Source organism: Solanum dulcamara, chromosome 1 (assembly GCF_947179165.1).
Source record: "Solanum dulcamara chromosome 1, daSolDulc1.2, whole genome shotgun sequence".
Classification (NCBI taxonomy): domain Eukaryota; kingdom Viridiplantae; phylum Streptophyta; class Magnoliopsida; order Solanales; family Solanaceae; genus Solanum; species Solanum dulcamara.
The window spans coordinates 5,153,507-5,181,040 of record NC_077237.1 but is presented as its reverse complement, the minus strand read 5'-3'; the positions used below and the strand labels follow the sequence as shown (position 1 = coordinate 5,181,040).

Here is a 27,534-nt window from a genome sequence, read left to right as displayed (position 1 = left end):
CTTTTTTATATTTGATATATATAGAAAAAACAGTCTGATATACTAAGTTCCCACTATATTTATTTGGGAAAGGTTTGATCACAAATGTTTAAAATATATAATAAATAATTTCTTTAATATATATGAATCACTTTTATAATGAAAATATATTAGCTTTCAAAAAGGATAAAGTTGAGGGTATATAGTATATCATGCCCTTTTCCCTTTTATTTGTATTAATTCATGTGACACATATAGAATTTTGAAAGTTATTCAAAATATTTTAAGTTATTAATTATTGAGTATGATTTACAATAATATTTATATAATTTTTATATAATATATGTTACTTTTTTTGTCCCAATTTATGTGACACTAATAGAATTTCGAAAGTCAATCATATTTTTTATATATCTTTTAAATTGCTTACTATTGGATTTATGGTACTTTTTATGTTACATCTTCTATCTCAATTTATGTGGTACTAATAGAATTTTTATGTGTCTTTTAAATATTTTAGGTTGTTAATTATTATATTTTATAGTTTTTCATAATTATTTTTAAATAATATATGTTACTTCGACATTTATAAAATTTTGAGAGTCAATCATATTTTTTTATGTATTTTAAATAGTTAATTATTATAATTCATAATATTTTTAACATAATTTTCAAATATATAATAAACTAAAAATAATAAAAAAAAAATTAAAATAAAAAAGTACAAAAATTCAATAAATATCCTTAATCAGAAACAGACAGACAAAGAGGCATCTGCTTTTGATCACTTTTATTATAGTAGTAAATGCTAGAATCATCAAAATGGGTTTGATTTGACCTAACTCAACCCTTACTTGGATGGGATTAAATTAAAAAAAAAATGAATTTACTTTAAAATAAATAATTTTACCTAGGTATACGATTATGGCCTATGGGAGCTTAACTATCACTGTTATAAATATTTACTATCTTATCTTATTTATCTTTAGTGTCACGCCTTAAATAAGTATTTGATCCTGATTGTCTGGGCAGCATTACTATAAGCTTTTAAAAAAGGTGTTGTATATACATTAATGACATGATATACATTATCGTATGATTAAATAACAATAAATTATAGTACAGAGTGGCAGATTTATAATTTTGATTTAAGGGATTCAAAATTTGAAGAAGTAAACACGTGAACTTTTGTTGAAGGGGGTTCAGCATCTATTATATATACATAAAAAATTATTTTTATCATATATAAATAATATATTTTCTATCAAAAGGAGTTCGAATAAATCATCTGAGCAATAGGTGGCTCCGCCCCTGCCTTAAGAACCCAACATAACTATACTCAGGATTTTATTTATGCTATCTTCACTAGTTATTTAGCAATACGTAAAAGCTGATATATTTAAATTGATTATTTGGGGATTCTTGCGAAAATGTACGGTCCAAACAAATTGTTTACATTTATCATGGCCTAATGTATGTATACATATAAAAATAGTCAAAATGCAAAAAAGAAAAGTATCTCTTTCAATGTTATCTTTCAACTTTTGCCTATTTGTATTTTTCAAAGTGCTAGAGAATATAATTAGATAATAATAATTAATAATTTATATTTTTAGATGAAATAATCACATACTTGATTATAGTATCCGACGAGCGCAAAATATATTATAAATTAAATTAAGTATTTCGCTAATCAAAGATAATATAATTTAAGATTATTTTTTTTGCTTGCAAGTATAGTTTAAGATCTTCTCCATAAGGATTGATTCTGCTCAATATTATTCCGAAAATCAAAATTTTAATTGTTGGTGTGGTAGACACAGTATTGAGTGTTCTTATCAATGTAAGAATTGAGGGAGATTGACAATCCACGTATATGTCTTATTAATCGAGAATTTATTTTTCAATCGCCATTTATCTCAAGGTATAATTTATTCTTGCAAAATTCATTTATGTCGCTAGATCAATAGCTTACTTTGTTATTAGATTCTCTAGAAATATTTTTTTTATACATTTAGTGAATTTCTCAATATAAATATATAATCTACACAAAAATTATTGAGTTCGAAAAAATTTATACCCAATACCCTTAATTTGCCCCTGCCTAGTCCCTAAGATAACATGAATATGAATAGCATGATGACTTGTTGTAAATTAAATAATAATGGACTCATTTTGACCATAAAACATCAACCTTATAATTCAATCAAACAAATGATAAGTCTCTAGAAACATTTTGATGAATTAATTACACTCCAAAGAAATCTTTAATAATTGTAGGCACAAATACAAATAACTAGCCACTCGTGCTCATGATATGAAACTAAGTATGGTTGCAAGTGAAAATCAATGATTACTCAACTTCAGGCCTCATGAAGAAAAGGTATATGATATTAAAGATGAGGGTAAGCTTTCATAAAAAAATTAAAATCAAAATCTATATAAGTTATGTTGAACCTCTCCTCGACGCACGAGCCTAAAATACATGTCATGAAGCTTATCAATTCAAATTAAAATGCAAATTGGCACACGAGCTTAAACTATATGTCATTAAACTCTTCAAATTCAAATCAATCATTAAGTTGCTAATATCTTTGTATTGGAGCCAAATATTATGAGTTAGTTAAATCTATTTGTTAAAAGGCTTTTCAAAATTGATCGAAATCTTGAAGTCACAAAAGCTCCATGAAAATAAGCTCATTAATAATTGGCCCAAATATTGAATATGTACAAGTAGATATTTAAGCTTGTGTAAATGAGCTTATTAATAGTCCATATTAAGTGAATTGTTGAGTAGACTATTTTTTATTGTTATTCTTTTAATTATTCTTGAACTATTCATCTAGAAAATGTAAAGTAGTTAAGAATCTCATTAAATGAACAATAACTATGGGAAAAAATCCCAAAAATTCAACAGATATATATACCTCTTTATTATTTTCTATTATTGAATTATTTGACTATTTTAACCCTTACCATCAACCACATTTAACAATAGTAGCCACAAAGACAAATACGATCAGGACTATCTGGGCTTAATATACAACCTACACCTATTAATTTATCTTTATATTTATCCTTGCAACTAGGCATACAATCTTCCTTCACCTTGCATTTTATGTTCAAAAGTGGAGCAGCACATTGCAAATCCTTAACTTGATGATCTTGAGCAATCGTCGCGTTAACTATATAACAAAAAAAAAAAAAAATATTTTTTTATATATATTATTAAAATTAATTAAAGAATACAATAACAGCAGGAAATCTAATTTTAATAAATTTTCGACTCAAAAAATAACTGAAATATATAAAAAAAAAAAATGAGGGAGTTAATGCACAAACCTAACAAAAAGGTGATGATAAGAAGAAGACAGTAGTAGACTGAAACTTTTGCCATATTTTATACTTTGATTAATTGTGCTTTTGCTTTTGAGAGAATGTTTTGAATTATTTAGCCACGGTTCTAATATTTATATAGTTAAAAATGAATCACATTGTTATAATCCAGTCAATAGTCAATGTCACAATATTTTACTAGATAACAAACTTCAATTGTGAAAGAAAATATTGAAGTTTTTCCAAGGTTTGACCCAATTTTGGGGTGGGTGGTCAAATAATATTGGAAAACTTACATAAATATACAATATTAAGAAAATATTTACCATTTATAGCAATAAAAAAAAATTCACTGAACACTTATAATACATTTATAATACAGTTTTAATACATATTGCAGAGAACTATTTATAAAACATATATAATACAAGTTTTATAGATAGATAATAGACTTATAATACATTATGTTAGTTTCTTACTACACAAATATAATATATATTTTAAAACACTTATAATACATTTATATTGTATGCATAATACATTTATCACATATTTTAATAGACTTATAATACATTATGTTAGTTTCTTACTACACAAACATAATATATATTTTAAAACACTTATAATACATTTATATTGTATGCATAATTCACTTTTAATACAAGTGTAGATTTATCATAATATTGCTATATATTGCTATAAATGGTAATAAATAAAAAATATCACTAAAATCAATAATTAATTTTTAAAAAGCACTCAATCAAGTAATTTTTCCAATAATATTTGTCCTTAAATATGGTCAGCTTTAATATTTTTACCTATACTGCTTATTTAATAAAAAGTTGTGGATATTTTTATATATATGGCCATAATTCTCTCGACATAAAGTTTAGAGAACTTTAGCCTTGCTCATCATAAGTTTTTGTAAATTATGTAACATTAGTTGTGTTGTATTTCTATAATCTAATTCGCTAAAGACAAGTTTAGAAAACTTTATAAGTTGTATAGACATTAAGTTATTCCTCTTATGACATAATTTGTGAATTTTGAAACTTTTGCCATATTTATACCTTGATTAATTGTGCCTTTGCTTTTCAGAGAATGTTATGAATTATTTAGCCATGGTTCTAATATATACTATTTATATAGTGAAAAATGAATCAGATTGTTATAATCCAGTCAATGTCACATTGTTTTACTAGATAACAAACTTTAGTTGTGCAAGAAAATATTGAAGTTTTTTCATGGTTGACCCAATTATGGGGTGGTCTTAAATATATTAGATTTTTAATTTTTGTACGTACTGCTTATTTAATGAAAATTTATGGAGCAAAATATCCTTATCTATGACACTAATTCTAATTCGCTTGGCATATATAAGTAAAGAAAACTTTAGTATTGTAAATTATGTAACATGAGTTCTGTAGTATGTATATGACCTAATTCGCTTGTCATAAATTTAAAGAACTTTATAAGTTATGTAGAAATTGAGTTATGCCTCATAATGATATAACATGTGAGTTTGAAATTGAATTTTTGCCTCTTGTGGCATAAGTTTTATAGGAATTAAATTATTGTATAACTTATTGTGCTTTATACAATATAATGTGTGGTATATCATGACACAAAAATATAAATTAGTATTGATAAAAAAATGTTTGATTTCGGTGTTAGCAATATTTTTGACGACTTATTTTATTTTTTGTTTTATCAAGGTGTCTTTTTTAGCTAATGATCTATTAAAACATGATCTTTACCCCACAAAAATAAAAATAAGATTCACGTGCACCTCACTTACTCTAAACCTCACCATATGAAATCATTCTAAACATTTTACTGTTGTTGTCTAATAACAATAAATTGAGAGACTTAAATTAATTAAACAGAGTAGTATATTAGTAAAGGGAGAGTAAGTGAAAATATAATTATTTTTACAAATAATAAATAAATTTAAGGATTTTCCTAGCTAGAGGCTAGATGATATCAAACCACGAGATAAGGAAAAAAGAGCAATTTTTTAGGTATTATGTCGAAAAAAGACGGTTTAAAATTAATTTCAACTTTATAGAAAAAAAAATCAATTTTACAAAAGAAGAGTCGCAACTTAATTTTTTAAAGAAATTAAGAAAACTTAATTTAAAAGAACCTAACAGATTTAAGTCTTTAAAATTCAGAGAAAAAAGGTATGAGGTTCTTATTTCCACTTTGAGAATATGTTAAGCATTCAAGTGGTGCTAATGCGCGGTTATCAGACGATTTAAAAAATTATTTGACTAACATTTAAAAATATTAATTTAAAAGGAAACAAAGACTTTAAAATTATTTTTTAGAAAAAATGATCAAACTTAAACATTGAAAATAATATACATGTATAAAAAAAAAGTAAAAGTTTATCAAACGACTAAGTAAAGGTATAAAATCATTTAAAAAGTAAATTAACATGAATTGATTATCTTTAGGAAAATCTAATTAAGTTAAAATAAATTAAAATTAATATTTAAGCAAGCATAAATAACATAAGTAAATAAATTATTACAACCCGAATCAATATAAATAAACAATAAATAACACATGAAAAATATGGCCCAACACTTAGTTTTTGTACGCGTGGACTAAGCTGTTGGGTCATCTGCGTTTTGGCCTTAAGCAAAATTTTACTGTATATTGCAGTTGTATATACACTGTATATCGAACTGTATGTATATTGTATACAGTGTATACAATATTATTTCTATATATCGAATTGTATACACATTGTATACCACCAGTTTTCTCCCTGTATGTTGTATATCACTGTATATTAGATTGTATATATACTATATATCAATGTATACAATATTATTTTCTTGTATATCAGACTGTATAGATATTATATATCAGTGTATACGACACTGTTTTCCACCTGTATTACGTGTATATAGCCTAATATCAATATTCAAACCATGAATATTAGTTTCACTTCCATGTATCAACTTTCCAGCAATTTGAGCAAGATGATGAGAGACTAAAAACTCAACAATATGCAAGGATGAAATCCAAAAATGGACTCGAATCGAGATCACATGCACCAAAATAAAATTAAATAAACATCTACTCATTTCAAACTAAACCAAGAAATATATCATGATATGTTAAGGTATCAAAATGATGGTCATACTAAAGGTGATTAACAACATATATTATATGTAGATAAAGAAAAGTAAAGAAGAAATATATTCAAGTAACTAAAGGACACAGAATCAATATATACGCTATACTAACTCAAATTTTAAAGAAAGAATTAAATCAATTAAATCATGAAAGTTCTAACTAAATAATAACTTAAGCATATTTTTATTATCTAAATCATGTTAAAAGAAGAAATTGAAACCATGAAAATTTATATTGTCAAAGAAAATTACTTAGAAAAATAATGAACAAAACTAAGTGCTTTCATAAAATAATCCTAACACATGCTAGCTAATTAATCCTAACACATGCTAACTATAAGAAATTTCTATCATTAATCTAACTATTCTTAATACATGCTTAAAAAAAGACTACAAATCAACTAATTATAAAATATGAAATAATTAAATAAAATAAAGTTGAGAATTTTTTTACCTCTTTTGAGCTGAAGTCGACGAGCGGAAGACGACTTCACCACCACCCAAGAGCTTGACGGAACTCCAATCCACAAAAAGAAAATATTGAAAATTTAGACTTGAACCTTCGTGGGTTCGACGTTATAAGAACTCCGTTCTTAGGCTAAATTTTGACTTCAATCTCCTATTTTCCTCGAAGGAAAATAAAGATTGAAAGCTAAAAAATTTCACAACTTTTAGGATGAGGACAAGAGTCCAAGATCCTAGCTAAGTTAAGAAAATTTCTAACTTTGGGTGGCTAAAAAACCTTCTACGTCTTCCTCCTTCTTAATGATAATATGAGCCTTTATTTAGACTCTAAAACCCCCAAATTCTTCATGAATATTTTAGGTGGGAGAATGAGATTTTATTTTTATTTTTTTAGAAAAAATTAAAAATTTTAAAAATACAAACTATAATTAAACTAACCTAACTAACATTGTATTTAGTAAAAAATAAAATCTTTTGAGATGATTTTCGAATAACCTCATAAATAGTAATAAAAGATATAGTTATACAGAAATATGTATATTATACTAAAATTTATAAAAAGATAAAAACAATTAAAAATAACATGAAAATATATTTGTTTTTTTATAAAAGCTAATTGGTATTTTCGCTTCTAGTCTGTAATTAGATCTTCAAGCTTAGTCCAGTTGATCCATGATTTATGTTTCATCTCTCGTTTCCTTTTCGTTTGTTTCGAGAAATCTATCGATCAATTCCGAACTCGACGAATTGCGTTTTGCTAGAGAGATTTTTTTAGAAAGATTCTCCATTGAATTGAAAACTCTATTTTTTAAAGACTTTTCTTTTTCTTTTAGGAAGACGATTCCCGGCCATTCTTCGAAGCTGATTTGAAAACAAACCATTCGTACCGCAACGCGAGGCTCCAGATTAAAACTTTGAAACTATATCAAATCATACTCGACAAGCGAAGGGCCTTTTCCTACTAATGAGTACAGATATGCGGCCTTAGTATTAGAAAAAGAATTAGCAGGGGTACGTGCGAAGTCAAACACTTCTCCAAAGGCAACCCTCTCGAGTTTCTGGTTGTTTCCGACATTGAAGTAGCCTTTCGTTATATTAAAACAAATAAGACTGACGGTATAGCGTTGCGTCTGCATTGTATGACTTTTTCTTTTTAGTACAAGTCTGACTTAAAAATATAGTTATTGAGCTTCCATACTCGATCTCATAGATACGTATAGAATTCTGTGGAAAGTCGTATTCGATGGAAGTCGTATGTACGGCTTGGAAGGAGATCTTTCATATTTTTCGAGATCCACCCTACAATAAAAGGCAGTCCGGTGTACTAAAGCTTTCGCTATGCGCAGGATCCGGGGAAGGGCTCGACCACAAGGGTATATTGTACGCAGCCTTACCTTGTATTTCTGCAAGAGGCTGTTTCCAAATCTTGAACCCGTGACCTCTTGGTCACATGGCAATAACTTTACTAGTTACTCCAAGGCTCCCCTTCTGAGATCCACCCTACAATATGGGGTAAAAAAATCAAAATAAATGATTTTAGCCCTTGTTCTTTTTTTCTCCTTGAGTCGGATGAATTGAGGGTTCCAAACCTTCCAAAAGTGATAGGTATATGTTCTTTCTTGGCACTCTCTTAGACTGTCTATCCCTTTATACCTGGAAGTGTTTGAAATTTAAAGAAACTCGATAGCTAGTTTGTGTTGTGGAGGGTCAAAATTGGGTGTCAACATTAGGTTCTACCATTGTAGAGTCAATAGTTATAATAATAAATGATTTTTTGGTTTTACTCCCCCCCCCCCCCCGCCCCCTTCGATTTCCAATAAATTTAGAATAGAATTTGTTAAATATGTAAAGAAGAAAAAAACTCATTTTTTAGCAAAATAGTTTACCAAAACTGCTCAAAAATAATTTAAGGAAACATTTTGAATCAACCTTTAAACATAAGGAATATTTTCGTTATTTTTTTCTCACATTTTAATTAGGATTTTAATCAAATTTTGTCATAGTTCCTTTTATGAAAAATAAGATAATTTTTATGTAATACTAATTCTACAAGGAATCCTTTTTTTCATAAACCAATAAAAACTAGGAATTGGAAACCCCCCCACCCCACCCCACCCCACCCAAAAAAAAAAAAATCGCCCCGATAAATACACTACTCCATACAGCCTTCTTTTAACACATAATTCTATTTTTATTTTTTTTCCTTCTTCACAATTTAAAAAATTTCTCTCAAAAATCAATGGCTTCATCATCACAAACTGAGCAGAAAAAAATGTTGATCTTGAAATCGTCAGATAACGACGAATTTGAGATTGAAGAATCGGTTGCGGTTCAATCTGGAACAATAAAAAACATGGTTGAGGACGATTACAGCCTTATCCCACTACCTAACGTGGATACCCAAACCCTAATCATAATTATCGAGTACATGAAGAAGCATGTGGAGAAAACGGATTCAAACGAAGAAGAAATAAAAAATTATGACCAGAATTTCGTGAAGGATAAGAGCTATCAAGATATGTTTAACCTTGTAGTGGCTGCGAATTATCTTCACATTAGCGATTTGATGGATTTATTGTGTCTATCGATTGCTGATAGAATTAAACACAAGTCCTGTAATGCTGTTCGTAAGATATTTAATATTACTAATGATTATACGCCAGAGGAAGAAGAAAAGCTTCGTCAAGAACATGAGTGGGCTCATGTAGGAGATGAAATTGACGAATCTCTTGATTAGATTTATTTTTTGATTTTTAGGGTTGATTTAATTTATTTTTATTTTTTGGTCTTTAGTTAGGGTTTTGAGTTTTAGTTATTCTTGATTCTTATTAATTGTTTTTCAAGTTCAAATTTAGAGTTTGATTCATATTAAAATTCAAATTTATATAACTTGTTTCTGCATTTGAAAATCAAGTAGTTATATTGTGATTATTGTCCATAAAGAATATGATCAAACAGAGTTGTATTGGGTCATATTCCTCTTACCAGAGACGGAAAGGAAGAATATAATTGCATTATATCATTAAATACATAATTAAACACTTAGGCTCCGGGCGATTTTGAGACTTTACTCTTTAATTTATTAAATTTAAAATTAAAATATATTATAATAGATACTTCATGAAATAATACGGCAAAATCTATGCAAACACTCCTATTAAATATCTATTCAAACACTCCTATTAAATATCTATGCAAACACTCCTATTAAATATTGAACATACTTATGAAAGAAATATTTTAATAATAGTATATTTTGAGGTGACACTTTATAAGTAAAAAAAAATAAAAATTAATCGAACCGTACCGATATGATTAGAATGATTTTAAAAAATCTAATTTTAATTATACATTATAAAATATCCAAAAAAATTAAACGATATAATTTTTTAAAAATAACCGATCGAACCGTCCCATTCAATTTGATACCAATTAGGACAATACCGACCTCCGATTTGAGGTTGATATTTGTTCGATATTTCCCAAAAATCGACCTCCAGCGGTCCACTTTTGAGATTTGTTTTCATTTTGTTTTTTTAGTAGAATCGATCTATGCAAGAAATTAAATTGTGATTAGGAATTATATATTTTCTTCATTTTAATTTATTTATTTTGTTCTGACTTAATATGTAGTGTAAAAAAATAAAGAATATTTTTAAATTTTGTGATTTTAAATTAAAAATACTTCAAATATATCAAAATAATATTTAATCTAATAGTCTTAAACAAATCATATACAAAGTTGAAAAATTAAAAAAATATTTTAAAAAAGAGATTATTTTTTAAATGAATTAATTAAAAAAAAAACAAATAAATTGAAACAGAATATACGTGTACCAAAACAATCTAATGTATTAACATTAAAATGCTTGTTAGAAGCATTCATGGAGAAATTTTAAAATAGAAAAAGATAGTACTAACTTTTCAACTATTATAATATTAATAATTAAACAACCTTATAATTTGATCAAACAAATGTTAAGTCTAACAAGAGAATTTAACATTTGTCACTTCATCAAAAAAAAAAAACTTTTAACCTTTAACAATAATAGGCACAAAGACAAATACTAGTAGGACTATATGGGCTTTTTATGCAAGATACACCATATAATTTATCTTGATATTTGTTATGGCAGATAATAAGACAATCTTCCTTTTCTCTGCATTTTACATTGGACATTGGATCAACACATTGCAAATCATTAACTTGGTGATCTTGGGAAATTGTCAGGCTAAGGACTATAACAAAAAAACACAAAAAAAACATTATTAAAATCAGTTAAAGAATTCAACTAAAAAAGATAACAATATATTGTTAATTGATTTCTTATGTCTTCTCATAGGACTATACAACAACCACATCATATTCAGTATAACATTGTAATCGTAAGTGAGCTCTGAGAAAAATGAATCTTATCCCTATTTTTATAAGATAGAAAAACTATTTTTAATAGATCGTTGGCTAAAAAAAATTTATAGTATTAAAATAATAATTATCAACAAAAAAATTTACTAATTAAAATGCTTATTAGAAGCATTCTTGATTGAAGAAAAAGATAGTATTTCCTCGTTTTCAATTTACCTGTTTTACTTTCCTTTTCAACCCGTTTAAAAAAAGAATATTTCTTTTCTTGTTTAGCTATTTTTTAATTTCAACTTTCCACATAACATGTTTAAGATCTCAAGATTAAAGAACATTTTGATACATTTTGCATATATTTAATTTAAGACCGCAAGATTCAAAAAAATTCTTTACTTTTTAAAACTTTGTGTTAAGTCAAAACAGAACAATCAAATTAAACGGAGGGAGTACTAACTTGTCAACTAAAATAATATTAGTAATAAAACAGCTAATTAAAATGTAAACAAAAAATGATTTCATATTTTTTTTAGAAAATGAGAGAGTTAATGCACAAACCTGACAAAAACATGATGATAAGAAGAAGAAGAAGACAGTAGTAGACTGAAACTTTAGCCATTTATATACTTTAATTAATTGTGCCTTTGCTTTTGAGAAAATGTTATGAATTATTTAGTCATGGTTCTAATATATAGTACTATTTATATAGTCAAAAAGGAATCAGATTGTGATAATCCAGTGAAAAATTGGGTATTAAGATAGATTTAATTACATTTAATCCATTTTTATTAAGCATATAAATGTTTAGGGAATCTACATCAAATAATTTTGGTCAAACTATGTATTTTCTGGTCAAATTTGTATTTTAGATACTTAGATTTTAATTAAATGACTTTTATGTGATGAAAAAAATAACTTGTGTAATTATTTTTTTACTTAGATGACCATCAGAAAAAAAATAATCTTTTAACTCCCTAAGAAAATATTTATGTAGATAGTCTCTAATAAAAATAGAACTAATCATTGAAACTCAAATATTTTGATGTAAATATCATTGTCGATATCAAGAGTGACGCCCATAATTAAAGAGCCAAACAATTTTTAACTAAGTAATTTAAGTTGTCGTTGTCTAATATCTTTCGTATTTTGTTCATGTTCGGTGATCTTCGTTGACGTTTTTGATCTACCTCCGAAAATATCACGAAAAAATTCATTAAACGAGTTTTTAAGTTCAACACTAATAAGAAAAAGTAGGGAAAAAAGAAATATAGAGATAATTTGATTCTTCATTTCCAAATATAGTAAGTAGGAGAGAAAATCGAATTTAAATCTTAAATATAATTTTTTTTAAAAAAAACTTTACAGAAAACATGCTCAAATATATTTATGAGGTAAGTGGTGATAATCAATGAGGTCTTCAAGGATTTCCTTAATTACTTGAATAAGCATTTCCTTATTTGAGTTGAATTTTCAATTGGATCTTTTTTTAAAAATAATTTCAACGGTTTTATTCTAGTAAAAAGACAAATACCATAAATTAAGTGATTGTGAATTCACTTTGACAATAGGACATCAACCTTATACAATCAAGGAATAGAAAAGTGTTCACCCGAATATATTTTCTCGATCAAAAATTACATTATATAAATAAGAATAAATAATCTAATAATGCATAAAACATTCCGCGTTTAACAATAATACCAGCAAACACAAATATGAATATGAGCAGGTCCCTTCATCATACAAGCAAAAAAATATAATTGTTCTTTATATGTTCCTTGGCAGAGAGAAGCACAATCATCGTTCACCGCACATGTTACGTTGTCATAATCAGTACTGCATTCCTTGCGCTGAGCCATCGTTGGGTCAAGGACTACAACAATTAAAAAAATATATATTATTAAAAATAAAATAAAAAAATTAATAAAGAATCCAATTCAAGAAAGCAAATAAATTTGTAGTTTTTTTTTTCTGGTTGTGTGTGTTAAAATTCATGTCAAGGGGTTGGGCCGGGCCGATCAAACAAAAAAATAACACGGACAATTTTGGTCTTGGGTTGGTTAATGGGTTGGGATCATTAGGCTCAATCGATCTAGTCTTTTCAAAGCCAAATCTAGCCTCTGTCACTCTAGGCTACATCATGTAGGGCCGCACTGGATTACAAACTGCTTCATTTTTAATCAGAAATTTCAGATTCGATTCCTGGATATAGAGAAAATCCTATTAAGAGAATCACTACCAAATCGGCCGAATTTAATCAGAGTTCCACTACAAACACCGAACACCGAGTAGAAAATAAATAAAAAAAGCAAATACATTGTACTTACATACGTTCCAACTAGAATCACATTAATAATAAAATAAATAGATAAAACGTAAATGAAAATAATTTTAAAATAAAATGGGAGAGCCTTGATGCACAAACCAGACAGATACATAATGATAAGGAGGACACATGAATAGTAGACTGAAATTCTTGCCATTTAGAAATACTTTGATTAAATATGCTTGTACTTTTGAGAGAATATTGTAAATTGTCCTGCCATGATTTGCAATATATAAAGGAGCAAAAAATGTTATAAAATTCAGTGAATTACTTGAGTCAAAGATTATATTAATTCAGTCAATATAATAATATCTTTCCTCTTTTCAAATTAGTAAGTAATTTAACTATTGACTGGTCAACAAGCTATTTCCGCTCTTCCTTTTTAATTGTCATGTAGCAATTTTTGAGAGTCAATTAGATTAATTTTCAAAGCTAAATTAGATTGTATTAATTTGATATTTTAAATAAAAATTTAGATATTCAAAAACTATACAAAAAATACTATAGATTGCAATTCTTTTCATATCAATATGATAAAAAAATGCATCTTAAAATGTTAATTAAAGTTCATATCGTTTGACTCTAAAAAAAATGAAAATTAAAAAAAAAACAAAGGGAATATTAAATAAAAGAACAAGTAATAAGTGATAGAGTTTAATGAAAAGTCAATAAAATTATACAAAGAGTAAAACTCAATTCTTATTTGCATGAAAATTTATTAAGGAATTCCATAAAATGAGCTGGTTTGGTAGTCTATTAAACTTAGTAGCATAGATCATTGATGCTAACAAACAAAAAACAAAAATAAAATATAAATCATATAAATCAATATTCTTTTGTTCTTTTTTTAAAAATAAAATTAACCAAAATAATCGTCCAATAAATAGATAAATTGAAAATAATTGATGGGTATATAATATATGTATAATTCATGTATAATATGTATATGATCATATGTAATGAGTGATTAATTTATGTTTACCAACTAGAAAAAATAAACAATACATTTATCTGCATATTCGTGTAAAAATAATTTGTTCTTTTTTTTTTTGGGTGGGGTGAGGGGGTTGAATCATCCAAGTGAGAGATATAATATAATTATGTGCCCTCTCTTTAGCAGTCTCTATGTACGGTTAATCCATTTTATAATCACCATCTTTTATAACTGTATTTTATTACAACATGCATGTTTTTATTAAAATTGAATTTTTACGTTATATCTTACCTCTTTAAAACAGTCTTTTACCAAATAATAGCAATATTCATCATTATAACGATATACACTTTGTAAAAAAAAATATTTTTCTATAATAGTCTTATGCAAATTTCTATACATTATTGAAAGATAAAGTTGAAGACTTTTTGCATTCTTTCATTGTTCTGCACATTCCACCTTGTTGGTATTGTATGTATTAATTTATAAAAAAATTCAACTGATGAATAATACTATCTTTTCTAACATAAATAAATTGAACAAGTAATGAATTTCTGGTCTTTTATTCTTTTGTTTATAATCCTAAATAAAATTTAAATATCAAATATTTTGTACATGTATATAACAAATAGCTATAAAAGTGAACTCAATATCTTTAAGAAACGAGGCTATTATGGAGAGGTTAGATTGTATTTACATTATCAATTGAGTGGTATAAAAATAAGTTGTTTTTGTTTTATTTTTATAATCATGGCGTTAGGACCAATTTGTCTTTTTTCAAATTGCTCTATTATGTGTTACTTGATCTAAGAGTCTTTCGGAAACAACCTCTGTATCTTCACGAAGTAGGGGTAAGAACTGTTTATACTCTTCCTTCCCTAATCTACACTTGTAGAAATACACTGAATATGCTGCTAGTGATGGCGGTATTCGAACCAAGTTACCTCGATTAATTCCACGTAATACTTAGCATCACCTCCTATAGATACACAATTAAGTTGAGAACACGTCAAATTTTCTCTCCATAAGCTAAAAGTTAAAGTCCCGCACTGGTTGAGGGTTCAAGTAATAGTATCTTTTATATGATCTCGAACAATTTTCACCTCATAGCGGCTCAACGTCCATTTTCATAACATGATAGAAGATACAAGTGCTCATACTTCAATAGACAATATAGTAGAATGGGACTCCTATATTTTACGTCCAATGTTGTTTTATTTTTATGGAATGAGTTACTAAATTTCATTCCTTTGGAGGATTTACATCACTGTACAGTGTATTGAAAGTGCTTTTAGCAAGGAATAAATGAGCTGACAACACAAAAAAATTACACCAAACAATGGAATCTACAGGGGTTTAGATACAGATATACATCACTGTACATTGCCTTTTAACATTTCAACCAAGGTTGAAGCAGCGGCAAAGGAACTTATCTGAATTATTCAGGCAAGAAAGGCAGTCGAGCAACACCAGTGCCTCCGTTCTTACCAATCCATGAGTCGGAACCTGTGTTGTTCTGACTTGAACTGGATTTCAAGGTCTTAACAGAAGTCTTCCTGTATAGTTTCTGTGGAAGGATTTGTAGTCTCGGGTTTGATTCGGTACCTGAATACTCTGCAGCCAGTTGATAACTCTCAACCAGCTTGATTTGTTGGGCAACTATCTCAGAGCGCCTTGGGAGAAGTTCAACAGCCTCGCCACCAGGTATGACTATATACTCAATTGCAAGGCGAACCTCCTATCACGAGACAGAGAAATGTACATTCCATCAATTGAGTTTCTAATGTGAGGAACTAACTTCTTTGGTTGTGATCATCATACATATTTTGATCAAGTTAAAATTTTGTTATGATGATCATCCACCAATTATATTACTATTATCCTCTTATAGGAGTAAGAGAAAATTAAAAATAAATGGGTTAATATCTCCCCTAGAAATGCTACTGATTCACTAACAAACATATATACTGGAAGTTAAAGAGGCAAACCTCTAAGGCGTCAATCTCCTCCAATGTAGGCCTCCTTTTTGGTGCATCCTCTTGAATTTCAATATCGAATGAATCTTTTAATGGTTGTTTTGAGTGAAGAGAATCCACTCCAAGAATCATACGGATAGCTTTCACCATTTGCGCCATGGTATTTGACTGCATAATAAGCAAAGAAATGGTAATTTCAAAATACCATTTCAAAATTGCAGCTAATCTTGAGTAAGAAAAAAGATAAATCTTGGGCGTCTTTCCCCAGCCAAAGAGATAACAATGGAGGTCTCTAGATTCACAACAATCTAGAAGGTCATGCGATTGGCCCAAAACAAACAAATATGTAAGTAACGGGACATTAAGGATACCTTTACAACAAAGACAGGCACTTGATGAAATTTGGCAACGCTACGAATCCAAGGATTCTGATTCATTTCAGCACTAGATGCTAGAATAGCATCTGCAATACCAATATCATCCGTTACTTCAATTTCTTCCTCTAGCCCCATAACAGTTGCAACTTGCAATAGATCAGCTTCTTGAATCTATAATAAGACAGAAATAGATTATGCTTGAATCTACACATCAATGTCAAGTATGCACATAATGAGGAGTTTTTGTGCATCCATGAGTCCCAACATCATCATAATTTCAAAAAAATTCATATCTGTTTGCAGAATAAACACATTTTTAAGTTTCATTTCGTTGACAGGCAATATGTATACAAGTCAGTAAAACATATACTTCAAAGTAATTTCTCCAGTGTCCCCTTACAAAGTATGTGCTGGAAGCAGAAAAGCAAACAGAAATATGGCAATGTATGTAGCTCTCCAAATGATAATAGCCTAAACGGAATGACAAACTTACCTTATAAGTATAAACATACACAGGAGAGGTCTTTTTTCTGGCATATCCACTGATGCCCGATTTCTTGGAATTGGGATGCTCATCATCTTCCTCATCTGATTCAAATTTTACCTTTCTGTCTTCTTTACTGGATTGCATACTAAAATTTACATACTCTACTTTATCTTTCTTTTTTACATACTCCCTATCAGACTCTACTTTAACTTTCTTTTTTATATACTCCATATCAGACTCCACTTTGTCTTTCTTTTTTACATACTCCATATCAGACTCCACTTTAGCTTTCTTTTTTACAAATTCCCTATCGGACTCCATTTTTTCTTTCTTTTCCACTTTATCAGTTAGCTCAAAGTCATTAACTTGATCCTCTTGAGTGAACAGAGAAGACTCGATTGAATTTTCAGCTTCACTCTCTAATCCCCGTATCTCAAACAAAGGAGATTTTCCTGCGTCCACAAAAAGATAAAATATAGAACCTAATATCAGCTGCTGAACGTAGTCCAGAGATTTCGCAATGTAAGAAAATTCTGAAAGGGTAGGAAAGCAAACTCTAATATACCTGCTAATAAAGCATCTACTGTTAAATCTAGTCTATGGTGAACACGACACTGAGTTCTTGATATCATCTCAACAGCACATGTAAAGGTTGGAGGGGCTTTCCTCTCAAGAATTGTTTTCTGTACTTTCCTTTTCCTTGCTTCCTCATCACCAAGAGTAACACTCTGATTCAAAGTGAATAAAACATAATATATTAGGACTAGATGAAAAATGTTCCCTGTGAAAATCCGACTAAACATTGTTCTGAGAAACGTTAAACAAAGTTGAAACTTAACATACTGTTCACATGTATTACAAATTATAGTGCAGAGTACAATGTATAATCAGAATGAAGAGGGACAGGGTTCAACACCTCTATGCCACCAACAAGCATCTGTAAGGATGGATTTTTTATTATACTCTCAATGGTACTTCCATGAGCAGTCCCAACAAGTTGTACTCCTCTCTGAGCAATTGTACTAGCAGCCAACGCCTCGAGCTCTGTCCCTATTTCATCTATTATAATGGTTTGGGGCATATGGTTTTCAACTGCTTCAATCATTACCTGCTCGAAGTAAGAGAGACATAGCGAGAAATTAGAATACAGTTAAGAGGTTATCCAAATAGCAGGAAAGGTAAACGAATGTTAGTCCACTGCTCACATTATGCTGCAGGTTAACATTTGGGACTTGCATCCTCCTTGCACAACCAATACCTGAATGAGGAACATCTCCATCGCCTCCAATCTCATTAGATGTATCAACAATAACGACTCGTTTCTTCTGGTCATCTGCCAGCATTCTGGCTATTTCTCTGCACAGAAAGAGCTTCACATTCATTGATAGGTACCAGCCATTCTTGATTAAGATTATCAACAACAATAACATATCCAATGTAATCCCAGAAGTGGGTCTGGAAAGGGTTGTGTGTACGCAGACCTTGCCCCTATCTTGAAAGATAGAGAGATTGTTTATGATACACCCTCGGCTCAAGTAAAAGCAGTTTGACAAAAAGAAAACAACGAGAGAGAAGAAGCAAAGACACAATGAGAAAGAAAACATGACAAAACATACTTAAAGAAAAGGAACCATCACTACAGCAAAATAATACTATAGTTAAAGTGCAAGAAACACTAAATAGTAACAGAAATGGAACAACAAGAAACTCCCAAAGTAATACTACAACTACTAACATAAAGGAAAATCATGGGAGAAAAACTTAGTAACAAGTAGCGCTAAACAATAACAAGCAATTACTTTTTGGAGGTTAATACAAAGCAAACAGAAATTTGATACCTGATTAAGGTAGTTTTACCAACCCCTGGAGGACCTATCACCAATATGGAGCCACCTCCTTCAACCAAGTCACGTATGATCTCAGCACTTCCAGACACAGCTCGACCTACCCGGCAGGTAAGGCCAATAATTTGCATTTTACGGTTTCTAATTGCACTTATACGATGTAGGGAACTGTCAATACCAGAACGGTTGTCATCTGAGAAATCCCCCACCTAAAGAATGAAGCAAATTTATCAACTTTAAACAACAAATTCCATAACCATATATTCACACTATTTTTCACATATGCACTCACAGACAAAAGAGAAGTACTTCTATTCTATTTTATTACTATAAGTAGCATTCGGATCAATGAGTTTTGACTCCCACTAATCAAATCAAATAAAATAAAGGTAAAGCACAAGCTTTAGTTTTAATTTTGAACTTCTATTCTAACAAAGATGATCTCATAATCAGATCCACAATTTTCTATCCTGCTACATGACAATATTGCTAACTATTATAGTACTACATAATAGAGTCAATTCAACAATTTTCAGTTAAATTAGACACATCACACCTGCAATACTTCCTACATTTTAATTTGTTTATCTGATTTTGATTTGGCACAGAGTTTAAACTAAAGATATGTGATTGTACTAAAATGTTATTTAATCTTGTGGTTAGAGTTCACAACAAAGGAAAGATGCATTCTTTTTAAAACAGACTAAAAAGGAAAGTAACACAAACAAATTGAAAAGAGTAATATTTTTTTACTCATACAACCTTTGAAATGGCATGGTGAAGATCCTCAAGCTTTACAGGCTGTTCAGAAATGATCCAATCACCGGAAGGAAATCGTGCGAGGGGCTTCCTACCTAAATCCATAACGACCTCAATCAACTTCCCAATCTCCTGATGCATAAAGAGCTCATTTCTCATCCTCAGTGGCACTAACTCCAAGAACAAGTCCAAATCCGACATAACCTCATCCCCAGAACTCGAAGTGGAAGGCAAATTAGGAGAAAACAACGACAATCCATTTCCTGCACTGGAACGTTCCCTCGGTCTCCTGATTTCCGGTGATTGAATCGACGCCGCCGCAGCCGGAAATTTACACCTCCCACCACGTGTTCGACGAAATGCCGCTGAGAACGTAGAAGAAGCAGATTGAGACTGGTTTAAATAACAAATAGTGGAATTGGGTATGTGTTTAGCTGAATACCAAGAACTCTGAAGATCAATCAAAATAAAAGTGGAATTCAAAACACTCATTGTATCTATCTCTTCACCTCAGCTCAAAAAAAATACCCAATTTCTACACTCTTTACTGTACAAGATGTTGTGTAAATGGTTTTTGCTGAAATGTGATGAGAAATAGATGATGATGAAGAGAAGAAAGAGAAGAAGATTCGAAAGGATCTCCTACAATGGAGGTAAAGTAGGGTCCATTAAAAAGAAGAAGCCATTACAATGACCATGGAGGAGAAACCACGTGGGTGGCTTTGTTTACGGACCACACAAAATTGAGACCAACTTCTCACTACCTTGCTTAAAAAAAATTTGAATACTCATTTGCATTTTTTCCATTCAATTTGTTTATTTGATTTTAATTTGATATAAAATTTTAAAAAGTAAATTTTATTTTATTTTTGCATCGAATTATACTTTATGTTTTGCATGGGTCATAAATTTATATTTTTACATCGAATTATATTTCATGTGACGTTTCTTATAAAAAAAATGATGTTTGCTAAATAAAAATTCGATTGTTAAAAATAACTAAAGTTGAATTGAGTAAATTTGAAAGGCAATTTTATCAAGTTTGAAGTGTTCTGTTTTGGCATGTGAATAAGGCGTGCACGATAATCAAATGAAAGGAGGAAAAAACGGATTCTTCTTTGACAAAGAAAAATGGGTTTAAGGGAAGATATTTATTGGGGGGAGGTGGGAGAGAGATTATAACGTTGGGGACTATCTTTCTACGTGAACTGGACATTAATTTAAATAGTTCATTTTTTTATGATAAGAAACATCCATTATTGCTATCTTTTAACGCATACATAGTAAAATTTGCAAATCATACAAAAAGAGGTAACTTGCACTAGATAAGTCCAGTGCGACGAGCTCGACTCAGATAATAGATTTCGAACTTGAGATCTCCAACATGGAAGTCTCAAACCCTTAAATAGTTCATTTTATAAAATAAGCTAAATAAATAGAGTTAGTTTGAGCATGAATTACTTCATGTATTGAATATAGGGTGGTGAATTATTTAGGTGATTTATATAAGTAGGTTAATTTTACGATACTACTTAAATTTTGACATCATTAAAATAAGTTTTGCAAAATAGTTTCCTACTCAGAACTCGGAGCTTGGGGTTTCAAAGCTTGTCTCCAACATGGAAGTCCTAACGGATTGTCATAAGTTATAATGAATATGCATATACTAATTTTGCCATAATTTTTGTCAGAGCATTGTGACTTAAGTATGAATTGTGTGAAATTGTTCACTAGTCCTAACATATCGCCATATGTTCTAATGGATGAACAAGACTGAAATTATCAAAAGTGATAAAAATAAAATTACTTTAAAAGAATCTTGGCTTATATAAAGCCCATTATTTTGTAAAAATGTTTGAGTTTCTAATAAATTGGATTGCCTTCGATTTGATTTTGAAATCCAAATGGGTTCTTAGGTTCCATAGCCTTGATAAATGGGCCTCCAACTTTTCCAATTCATTTTGGGCCAATTTTCCTTTTACTTCACCCCAATTTTCTTCTTCGAAGCCCTTCCTTTTTTCTGTCCCTCCCTCTTGATATAGCGCTTTGCTTTCAATTCCAATTCCAAATAATATCTCATACAAAATAAGATAGGACAATTTGTGCTCGAAACTTATAAAGTGGACAAAATTGTAAACGTGGCGAACGAATAGAAGCTTGCCGTTTCAAACTCCCAGTACGTGTCTTATAACCAAGTGAATAATTTTGCATGCAGCATTTAAGACTACATTCCCAAATTGCCCCTCCACACCCATTTCTTCCCCCACAAATTATTGACTTTATTTTAATTTTTTTCAACTTTTTACATTCATATATTTAGAATTATAAAAATTACTTCCCATATTTTTAATATAAGACTATAAATTTTATTGTATTTTAATTTTTTTAAATTTTAAACTACTTGTAGTCAAATGACCAAAATAGTAATTCTACCACCTTGTACCAAGAAACCGTTTGCCTATTTCTTCTTCACGAGAATTGAAAAGGCAGAGCAACAACTTCAACAATTAGCAAAAGCACACAAACAAAAATGGAAAAAGGAGGAGGTCTAACATACGCTATAAGCGTTATAATTCTAACATGCGCATATTTTCTACTTTCCTTCCACCATACCACAACAGCAGCAGCAGCAGCAATTCCAGAAGAATTCAAAATCCGGCAAGTTACCGACGACCAAAATCCAACAACCACCGTGCACGGAGGAAGCAACCACCACCTCCTCGGTACTCCTGCCGAGCACCGATTCAAGTCATTCATTCAGGAATACAACAAAGAGTACAGTACACGCGAGGAGTACATACACCGCCTCGGTGTTTTCGTTAAGAATCTCCTTAAGGCCGCTGAGCACCAGGCTTTGGATCCAACCGCTGTTCATGGCGTTACGCAGTTTTCCGATCTGACATCTGAGGAATTTGAGAGGATGTATATGGGTGTTAAAGGTGGTGACCGGAGCTCCTTGTTGGGAGAAGTTGGGTCCCACGCGCCACCTCTGGAAGTGAAGGACTTGCCGAAGAGTTTTGATTGGAGAGAGAAAGGTGCGGTTACTGAGGTGAAGATGCAGGTGAGAATTCTACTGTATCAGTAGACACTATTTGTTGCTGCAACTGTGCTCTTCTTCGTTATATTCATGTGCATGACTTCTTCGCTGCGTCCTCATTTATGTGCACGTCGTATTTCGAAATTTAAACAAGTCGATTTTTCACTCTAATTTTTTTTATATATCTTTTAAACATTTTGAATTTTCAATTCTAGGTCAAATTTAAATTGTTGGAGTTTTGAAAAACAAAAAAGTGTAGAACTAGCTCGAGATTTCACTAGAAGGTGAAACTCCCAGCTAGTCCGCGCTAGAGGAATTGGTTTATCAAATATGCATTTCTTTTAAAGAGTGTAGGGGTTTTAATATGCTTTACTTTGAGTTGATGGTAAACCTCTCTCTAACATGTGAAGCCGTAAGATTGAGCACAACAATAACTTTTTCTCAGTCTTACCTCTCCACATTTAGTTTGAATCCCGCATTCATGTGAATCTTTATTTCAGGGAAAATTATGATTCCTCATAGTTTAGGCTTGCATAGTTTAGGCGTGCATTTAATAGTGTCCCAAGTTTAACGGAATTTTAATTATTAACTATATTTTGTAACTCTATTTAGTAAGATATACCCAAATATAAATGCTTGAAGCCACGCTCAAGTATTATATTATGCGATGATGATTGATGCACGATCTCTAAGTGAATCTTACATGTGTCTTGTTTTTTTTTTTACCTAACTTGGGGAACACATCTCCCGGTGGTTATTAATAGCACTTTTGATATTTCAATTTAAAAAAAAAAATCTTTTTTTCTACTTCAATCTATCAAAATTTTCAAGTCTGTCACATTGGAAATCCTAGTGTTTTTAGCACTTAAATTTTTCTAAATAATTAAACCCAATGTGTATATTAAAAGTTGTAGTAGATGAGAATTAATTTTAGAGGTTTTAGGGTTCAATGATAGGAATTTAAACGTCAAGCTGATCAAATTTATATATTAGTAATAGTGGACTTATACTCTCAAATCCTGTAACATGATCAATCTAGTTTTAACATGTGATGTGATAGTAGATTAGTTTCATTTTTATCGGGCTATTAGTTATTAATGCTTATTGTAAAGATTTACTATCTAATTACCCTATAGATGACCTGATCTCATTTGGTATAAAAATAAAAACAATTTCTACTAGCAACTACCATAGAAAAGTATTACCACTATATGAGTACAAATTGAGGATGATTTTTTTTTTCTTGATTTCAGAAAATTAAAGATATACTTCATTAAGCAACTCCAATAGATTGACAGTCTATTTGACAGGACGAGCGCTACTTTGAAATGATTATAAAGTCTGTAGTTTAGATTTTGGCAATATTTGTAGTATTTCATTATTTGAACATATGACTTGAAGCTTCTTATGCTTTGGAAAATCCTGTATTCGTACTCAGTTAGTAAGCACATTTGTTCAGTCGTAGTAACAATTAACAAAAATCGTTGTGGTTTTTAATGATAGACGTTCATACCATTTGTACAAACAATGCAGGGGACTTGTGGGTCATGCTGGGCGTTTAGTACGACTGGATCCATTGAAGGAGCCAACTTCATTGCCACCGGCAAGCTTCTAAATCTTAGTGAACAACAGCTTGTAGATTGTGATAACACGGTTAGCTCTTCTTCGATTTGTATATTAGATGTCCTGCATCATGCCTTTGTTTAGCACACGATACATTCATGAATCATGAACTCTCTTTTTTCTCTACCAAAGTGTGATAAAAAGGACAAAAATGCTTGTGATTCCGGGTGCAAGGGAGGGCTAATGACAAATGCATACAAGTACTTAATCGAAGCAGGAGGAATAGAAGAGGAAAATCCATATCCCTATACTGGTAAACGTGGCGAATGCAAGTTTAGACCAGACAAAATTGCTGTAAAAGTTTCCAATTTCACCAATATTCCCATCGATGAACAACAAATCGCTGCTTATTTAGTCAGTCATGGACCTCTCGCAGGTAAGCACCAACCATTTCTCAATATGATTTGTGCATGAAGGTTTCCTTTAGACTAAAAGGGTGGTTGGAAATTTGTTTTGTGTAGTCGGATTGAATGCTGTGTTTATGCAAACGTACATCGGAGGTGTATCGTGCCCATTAATATGCGGAAAGAGGTGGGTTAACCATGGAGTATTGCTAGTTGGTTATGGCTCGAAGGGGTTTTCGATTCTGAGATTGAGCAACCAGCCATATTGGATCATAAAAAACTCGTGGGGGAAGCGATGGGGAGAAAACGGCTACTACAAGCTTTGTAGAGGACATGGCATGTGTGGAATGAATACAATGGTTTCTGCTGTTATGACCCAAACCTCCTAAGAAGATGAATTTAGTAGCTAAGTTTAGTCTCTCTGGCTCCTAAATTCTTTCAAGTTAAAATAAAATTTGTAGTCAACTTCTCTTGTTAAAACTTTTAGGTATATGTATTATAAAGCTCTATTTTCTTTAAAACTTGAAAGTAGCTTGGCCCAATACCACTATGGATTCTATTATGTGGTTTTTATTGGTTAATGTTGTGAATATGTATCTGTTATCTGTTTTGATTTATTGCTTATGTTACTTCTTGATCTATTTTAGGTAGTATTTTGGTGAAGATTATTTGTTATGTTCTATTTTAAACTATCGGAAACAATCTTTCTATGGATAATAGAAGTTAGTTTTCGATTATTGATTCCAAAACTGCTGGGAATGATTTAATTTAAAGGGTAAACAACGCAAATGGTCTAATTATGTCCCTTTTCGTGTGTTTCTAAAATTATCATTCATACCATATTTTTGGTCTCTTGATATATACATGTATCTGGATGCGATTTTTGTTGTATGTATCTGAAATACATCATACTTTTTCGTTGGCTTCTCTTCCTATGTGTGTTTTAGAATGTATTTGGTGTCTCAGATTTCCATATGTTTGAGATATAATGACTCTTTCGTTCGCCTCTCTCCTCTTTATATAGATTTTCATGTATTTCGTGTGTTTCTAAAATTATCATTCATACCATATTTTGGTCTCTTGATATATAAATGTATCTGGATGAGATTTTTGATATATGCTATCAAAATTAAGTGGTGTTTGTTTTAGATATATTGTATTTAAGCGAATTTGTATGTATCTGAAATACTTTGAGATATAATGCCTCTCTCGTTCGCCTCTCTCCTCTTTATAAAGAATGTATTTATTTGATAGCAAAAGCATATCTATTCGATAGTAAAAACATATGTATTTAAGTGTGTTTGACTTGAAATTGGATATAAAATTATTAATTTCTGACAAATTACAGAATTGATAAATAAAATATAATAGAAATGTTTGCGTAATAAGATAGTTTTTTCTAATTTTAGAAGTTTAATAGATGGGCCAAGGCCCATTAATAACTTAGAGAGAATGTGTACTGGACTGAACTGGTTGGGCCTAAGGTGAAATCTATGGATTGAAATAGTTTCTCTACGGACTGAAATAGTTTCTCTACATTTGAAGTGTGGTAGGGGGCGCTTGCTCCTAATGGTGTGGTTCCATAGGATCCAAATCAGGAACGGAGGGGTTTTCCCCTTCCACCCGACTCTTTGATTTTAAGAATGAGTCATTGCTCTTCTTCGATCCTAACTGTCCAATGTGAGAAAGGACATTTAATGCGTACTACTTATTGAACCCTGGTGCTAATACGAAACACTGAATGAGAAATTATCGAGAAAGTGAAATAGAGTCACCATTTAAAGTTTAAAAATTCTAAATTTATTAATTATCTTGATTTAGTAATTATTCAGTTCACAGTTTAAATATTTACATATATTTAATAAAAAATTTAATATGAATACAATTTTTTTTAAAAAGAAAACTACTAAATTTATACGTAACATTATAGCTATACCTCTTACAATTGTTGTTTGACACGAATAATGCACCACGAAAGAAGCCTGATTAATTAACTAACAACCAAATAGTTTTTTTTTGTGCTATTTCATAAATATCACACGAATTATAGTTCGTTTGGTTAAAATTTTGAAATAACTTATGTTTTTTTTTCAAAAAAGATTCTAAAAAAGATTTTCAAGAAAGTAGTTGATGAGGAAAAAAATTGTATTTACATTGATTAATTTTTTTAAAAAAATTGAGCAATAATTCAATATTTGTTAAACTGGTTAAAAGTATTTCTAGATGTATTTTCTCAAAAAGTAGAATTTATTTATTTTCGTTTCTCAAAATAATTTCTGTTTTTATTCTAAAATATTTTTCTTCTTCTAAAAACTTGAACAAACGCCTCATTTTTTATTATTGTTTTTAAAATACAATCTTTGTTGAATCATAACAACTTTTGGCTTTAGAAAAACTTTGGCCAAACAAACTACTACTTAATTTATTGATGTGTGATTCTATAAGCTACTAGAAAATGTTCCAAAAAGAAATACTAACTACTAGAAAAGATTTTTTTTTTATTGATCATAAACTCTTAGAAATAAATGAGCTAATTTT

At 30.0% G+C, this 27,534-nt stretch overlaps 3 protein-coding genes across 3 annotated transcripts; 2 read left to right on the top strand and 1 right to left on the bottom strand.

The window, feature by feature from the left end:
- Nucleotides 1-9,090: 9,090 nt before the first annotated feature.
- Nucleotides 9,091-9,838, top strand: LOC129886283 (SKP1-like protein 11). Its single transcript, XM_055960903.1, has one exon. The coding sequence runs from the start codon at nt 9,169-9,171 to the stop codon at nt 9,664-9,666; it is 498 nt and encodes a 165-aa protein (XP_055816878.1). The 5' UTR covers nt 9,091-9,168; the 3' UTR covers nt 9,667-9,838.
- A 5,868-nt stretch (nt 9,839-15,706) lies between these two features.
- LOC129899249 (protein SEEDLING PLASTID DEVELOPMENT 1) lies at nt 15,707-20,709 on the bottom strand. Its single transcript, XM_055974139.1, has 9 exons — nt 19,996-20,709; nt 19,228-19,442; nt 18,595-18,745; nt 18,306-18,497; nt 17,955-18,117; nt 17,396-17,841; nt 16,897-17,073; nt 16,538-16,693; nt 15,707-16,287 (listed from the first exon to the last, which is right to left on the bottom strand). The coding sequence occupies exons 1-9, from the start codon at nt 20,482-20,484 to the stop codon at nt 15,988-15,990; spliced, it is 2,289 nt and encodes a 762-aa protein (XP_055830114.1). The 5' UTR covers nt 20,485-20,709; the 3' UTR covers nt 15,707-15,987.
- A 1,728-nt stretch (nt 20,710-22,437) lies between these two features.
- LOC129886275 (probable cysteine protease RD19D) lies at nt 22,438-25,659 on the top strand. Its single transcript, XM_055960891.1, has 4 exons — nt 22,438-23,053; nt 24,563-24,682; nt 24,785-25,028; nt 25,114-25,659. Exons 1-4 carry the CDS (start codon nt 22,523-22,525, stop codon nt 25,383-25,385), a joined length of 1,167 nt encoding a protein of 388 aa, XP_055816866.1. The 5' UTR covers nt 22,438-22,522; the 3' UTR covers nt 25,386-25,659.
- Nucleotides 25,660-27,534: the final 1,875 nt, after the last annotated feature.